This window comes from Euleptes europaea, chromosome 21 (genome assembly GCF_029931775.1).
Source record: "Euleptes europaea isolate rEulEur1 chromosome 21, rEulEur1.hap1, whole genome shotgun sequence".
NCBI classification, from domain to species: domain Eukaryota; kingdom Metazoa; phylum Chordata; class Lepidosauria; order Squamata; family Sphaerodactylidae; genus Euleptes; species Euleptes europaea.
The window spans coordinates 2,795,764-2,801,763 of record NC_079332.1 but is presented as its reverse complement, the minus strand read 5'-3'; the positions used below and the strand labels follow the sequence as shown (position 1 = coordinate 2,801,763).

The 6,000-nt window shown below is 44.8% G+C and overlaps 1 protein-coding gene across 1 annotated transcript in view; it reads left to right on the top strand.

The window, feature by feature from the left end:
* The window catches only part of CPPED1 (calcineurin like phosphoesterase domain containing 1), a 30,591-nt gene continuing 24,591 nt past the window's right edge, over positions 1-6,000 (top strand). The window contains exon 1 of the mRNA XM_056866206.1: positions 1-58. Coding sequence (XP_056722184.1) covers positions 1-58 — 58 coding nt within the window. The remainder of the gene's footprint in view (positions 59-6,000) is intronic.

The window sequence follows — 6,000 nt, the reverse complement described above, 5'->3', positions numbered from 1 at the left end:
ATGGCCGAGGAGGTGTTCCAGAAGGCCCGAGGCAGGACCCTGAGCGTTTTCCGCGAAGGTACATTGGCGGCCATGCAGTGCGCTGAGGTTCCCCCACCCCTTCCCCCAGTTTGGAAAGAGGCAGGCACGTGGCGGAACCGGAACCGTCGCGCGGGGGGAACTCGGTTCCGCCCGGCGCCTTATCAGCGTCGCACCGGCGGACCACGGGGGGCACGAATGGGCGGCGCACCGACGGGGAAGAAGGAAAGGGGGGGCTGGTAAAGAGTTTAAACGGTGCAATTATTATCATTATTATCATCATTATTATCATCATTATAATAATTATTATTATATCATTATTATTATCATCATTATTATAATCATTATCATCATTATTATAATCATTATCATCATCATCATTATAATTATCATTATTATTATCATCATTATTATAATCATTATCATCATCATTATAATTATTATCATATTATATTATATTATCATCATTATTATTATTATTATAATTATCATCATTATCATCATTATCATCATTATAATAATAATTATTATATCATTATTATTATCATCATTAATATAATCATTATCATCATCATTATTATAATTATTATCATATTATTATCATCATCATTATCATTATTATCATCATTATCATCATCATTATCATCATCATTATTATTAGCTGTCATTTGTTGAAAGTTTTTAGCCTTAAGGTGACCCTCCACTGTAGCATTGACAGCTCCAGGTTCAGTAGGGTTGCCAACCTCCAGGTGCTGCAATGTGTGAACGCTAACAAATGATACAGCACAAGGCTCCAAAGTAACAGAATAAATTCAAAGCGACTCCTTCGACATAATGACAAAAAAAATATAAAATAGTTACATGATTTATACTAATAGAGTGATTGTCATTATATTGAAGGAATCATTTTGAATTGATTCTATTACTTTGGAGCCTTGTGCTGTATCATTTGTTAGTAACCTCCAGGTGCTAGCTGGAGATCTCCTGCTATTACAGCTGATCTCCAGCCGACAGAGATCAGTTCCCCCTGGAGAAAAATTGCCGCTTTGGCCATTGGACTCTATGGCATTGGAGTCCCTCCCCAAACCCCTCCCTCCTCAGGTTTCCGCCCCAAAAATCCTCCCGCCTGTGGCAAAGAGGGATCTCCAGGTACTAGCTGGAGATCTCCTGCTATAGGGAGCACATCACTATTTCAGCTGATCTCCAGCCTACAGAGATCAGTTCACCTGGAGAAAATGGCTGCTTTGGCCATTGGACTCTATGGCATTGGAGTCCCACCCCTCCCCTGGCTCTGCCCTAAAAACCTCCCGCCAGTGGTGAAGAGCCCTGACCTGGATGGCCCAGGCTAGCCTGATCTCGTCAGGTCTCAGAAGCTAAGCAGGGTCAGCCCTGGTTAGTATTTGGATGGGAGACCACCAAGGAATACCAGGGTTGCCGTGCAGAGGAAGGCACTGGCAAACCACCTCTGTTAGTCTCTTGCCATGAAAACCCCAAAAAGGGGTCGCTTGACGGCACTTTACACACACAGTGGTGAAGAAGAACCTGGCAACCCTACAGGGACCTCAGGTGGGTCTAATGGTTTTCCAAACTCTAGGTGGTGGCTAGAGATCTCCCTCTATTACATCTGATCCCCAGGCAGCAGAGACCAGTTCACTTGGAGAAAATGGCAACTACAGAAGGCATTGCTGGGGGCAAAGGGAAGACGACTGGGGAAGGCACTGGCAAACCACCCTGTAAAATAAAGTCTGCCTAGTAAACGTCGGGATGTGACATCACCCCATGGGTCAGGAATGACCCGGTGCTTGCACAGGGGACCTTTACCTTTTTACAGAAGGCATAGCCCATATAAATCCCCTCCCCTTCCTAAACCCCTGCTCTCTTCAGGCTCCACCCCCAACATCTCCAGGTATTTCCTACCCCGGAGCTGGCGATTCTAGGTGGATATAATGGGTCCACCCTACAAAGCAGCCTCCAGGGGGCACCGACCTCTGTAGTCTGCAGATCAGTTGTAATTCTGGGAGATATTCAGACCCGACCTGAAGGTTGGCAACCCTATCTCCCAGTCTTGCCAAGTTGGTTGAGTGTGGCAGTAAGGGCATAGAATCACAGAAACATAGAGTTGAAAGGGACCTCCAGGGTCATCTAGTCCAACCCCCCTGCACAACGCAGGAAATTCACGATTCAATAGCTTTGCATTTTGAGTGTTTGTGAAGGATGCACAGCTTGTGCCAATAAAAAGTGGAGCCTCCATGGTCAGTGGCAGTGTACCCCTGCAACCTGCTGGAGACAGAGCAGGGAAATTTGAATGGAACATACTTGGTACGATCTCTCACTCAAATTTCCCTGGTTGGAAGTTTTGGTAGCAGGGCTGTGTCAGGTTGGTTAATGGCAGGTATTGGCAACCACCTGACAGGCTGTCATTTGAGACCATACTCCTCAAGATGTACCAATGGTCTGACTGGCCATATAAGGCAGCTTCATATATTAGCCCCTTTCCAAAGGTCGCGTGTTCATTCAATCATTCTGCAGATTTTGGAAATTAATGTCGTCGACCTCTACAAGATAACAAACCAGAAAGACAAAACATCTAACTCCTAACGCCGTATGCCTTTAAACTAACTCCAAACGAGCAATAAAATCAATTTAAATACAGATAAAATCCACGTATATAAGTAAAACGAAAACACAGATGAGATGAAGCACAGCCACAGATAAAGCTCTTCCCAGGACCGGAAACTAACGTAGTTGTTTTACATTATTGGGTTTGATTGGGCTCCCAATAATATATTGAGTTCACTTCTGTGGGCCCGCCATAGAAAATAAGGTTTTGTGTTATATTATTTTCAAAATACACATTCTCCATGAGTTGTGGTCATGGAAATATGTTTTTGATATTATAGTAGGTTAGCACCAAAACACTAGTATTTTCACATTAAGAAGACTGAAAGGTCCTTTACCAAGGAAAGGTGGGCATACCTTTAGAGTGCCAGTTAAGAGATTCTTGTTATCTGTTAAGCTTGCTCTGGTACAGTGGAGGCATGTGCTACTACTTCAGAAAACGCTCCTTGACAAAACTACTTTGTCTCGAGGTGATTATTCCACAGGGCGTCTGACGACAGCAAATATCTGCCAAAAAAAATATTTATTATTTTTTAAAAAATCCTTCCAGAAATAGCTTACACTGTCAGCTTGCCACCTGTATTAGCTTCACAACAGTCCTGTGAGGTGGGTTGCGCAGAGAAGTGGTGCAGGAGCAGCCAGTAAATTCCTTGGCAGCCTGTGTGTGTGTGTGTGTGTGTGCACAACCACATCTCCCCAGTCCTAGAGTGGGTTGCAAATCACTAGGTCAGCTACTTCAAATTACCCACTTTGACAAAATCCAGGGGAAAAAAATGTCAGATTTATTTTTAAGCAAGGTATTAGAAAGAACGCTTCCCCCTCCTCTAAAATTCACCTCCCCGATTTTATCCTCACGATAGCCTTGTGAAGTAGGTTAAGCAGCAAAATCACCCAGCTTTGTGGCTGAGTCAGGATTTGAACTCGGGTTTCCTCAACTGGCAATAATGCCCACACCTCACAGGACTGATGACTTGCAAATTGTAGGGTTTTAGAAAGTGCAGAAAGGTTACATTGGATTTATTATTAAGCAAGCAGTTGATCTGAGATTTAGTAAATAATGGACAAAGTATGCATTCTCTGGCTTCCAGAGACCTTGACATAACCTCAGAGGATACATGGGGGATCTTGGTTGTAGACAGAGCTAGTTTTTTCCTTGGCCCTGGGAAAAGCATGTTATGTGTAAGCACTTATTCAAGGGCAGTGCATACCCGATGAAGCCATGGAGCTTTTAACTGAGAGATTCTCCCTTAAGTTTCAGGGAGAAATTTCCACCCTGGTTGCACTTTGGGGGGTAGAAATGTCAAAGAATCAGCTTAACCACTTCACCCTTCTTAAGACAGTGTCTTAATACCCCCAAGTACTTAACAGTTTTTGCGTGTTAGCAGGAAAGCAGCTAGGACATAAAATAGTCCCATAAAAAGCAGCCAATTTTATTTACATGAGCACTTTTTCTCCACTTTTCTCCACTTCATGCGGACTCCAAAGAGCTTACAGCACCTGTGAAGAGCACCTAGTCCAAGAACGCTCTGGACAGGTAACAAAACAAATTGCAAAACTCTGAGGTGCGAATCCTCTCAACCTCAGCTAGGTAGCTGCTACCCTTTGTCTACCCAAACAGCCAGAAACCAAAGGGACTCCCCTGATTCCCTTGGGATTAAATTTTTAAAAAGTCACCTCTGCAACATAGGATGCTTGCAAAGTGAGTGAATTAAAAAATCTTGGTAGCTGTAGCCAACCCAGACCAGTTACTAGTTTTACATTGAGTCCTCTTGAAGTCAAGAACACCACAGAATATAATTAATGTGATTAAAACTGTGCAAGGAATATCAACAAAAGAACAGTGGACAGTAAGGACAGAAAACAAAAAACACTAATTTAAAAGACTAACTAGATAGCGAATAACATTGGTTCAAATACAGCATGTTACCACAAAATCCAAGCCAGTCCAGAAGCCACCAGGTTTCCAGCCAACAAGATTCGCCCGCAAAGACAGGCTTAAACCATGAACAGGGTCTGAGCTATATGATGGGTGAGAACCCAAACTCCTGCGTTGGCCTGATCTTGGTTAGCCAGTCACATGTGTGGCGGACGATGTCAGTTGATCATGAGTAGACCCACCTGCGGCTAAGTCCAGCCCCCTCAACAAAAGCTCTTCTCCCACTAATTGGGTGGAAAGCACTTTCCCAGCTTCCCTTTCTTTAGAAGCTGATTAAGGTGATGGCGTACTCCTCGCACCTGGCTCTCTTCTCCAAGTCTCAAGAAGTCAACAACCCATTTTAGCTAGGCTGCAGCCTGGACCAGTGTTTGAAAGAAACAAGACACTGCGTGACGGGAACCCAGTTTCTTGACAGTACAGCCCTCCTTCCAGTGGAAAAACCACGTATATTTAAAGCCAAGGTTTAAAAAAATATATCTACCTGCTCTCAATAAACTGATGCATGGGGAAGGGAGGGGCAGGGCAGAGGGAACAGGTGATATTGACTGTTATACTTCTAAGGTCTGGACAGGTGGAAGCTAGGGTTGGCAGGTCCCTCTTTGCCACCGGCAAAATTTGCTGGGTGACTTTGAACAAGTCCAAGTCTCAGTCTGCCCTACTTTACAAGATTGTTGTATGGGTAAAAACAGAGGAGGGGCCTGGACGCGTCTCTGACATCCTTGAAGCAAGGTACCTCTCTCTAGGTTCACCATTCAAATTTTGGACGTGGATGACAAAAGCCGAGAGAGAGCTGTCAAGAGACCTCAGATAAAGGAAGGGTGTGTGTTTGTGTGTTTGATCCAGTCTTTATGGCAGAAGCCAGAGCCAAAATAACAAAAACATGAGAATGTAAGAAAGACTCTGCTGGATCAGACCCAGGCCCATCAAGTCCACCAGTCTGTGCACACAGCGGCCAACCAGGTGCCTCTCGGAAGCCCACAAGCAAGACGACTGCAGCAGCAGCATCCTGCCTGTGTTCCACAGCACCTAATGTGATAGGCATGCTCCTCTGATCCTGGAGAGAAGGAAAGAAGGCAGGCAGGAAGGAAGGAGGGATGAAGGAAGGAAGGAAGATAAGAATAGCCCTGCTGGATCAGACCAAGGCCCATCAAGTCCAGCAGTCTGTTCGCACAGCGGCCAACCAGGTGCCTCTAGGAAGCCCACAAGCAAGATGGCCGCAGCAGCATTCTCCTGCCTGTGTTTCACAGCACCTAATATAATAGCCATGTTCCTCTGGTCCTGGAGAGAATAGGTATGCATCATGACTAGTATCCATTTTGACTTGTGGCCATGGATAGCCCTCTCCTCCATGAACAGCTTTTTTGGTGGTTCTTGCATTCCAAATTTGAGGATGCAGAGAAGCAGGGCTCTGCTAGCCCTTGCAGACG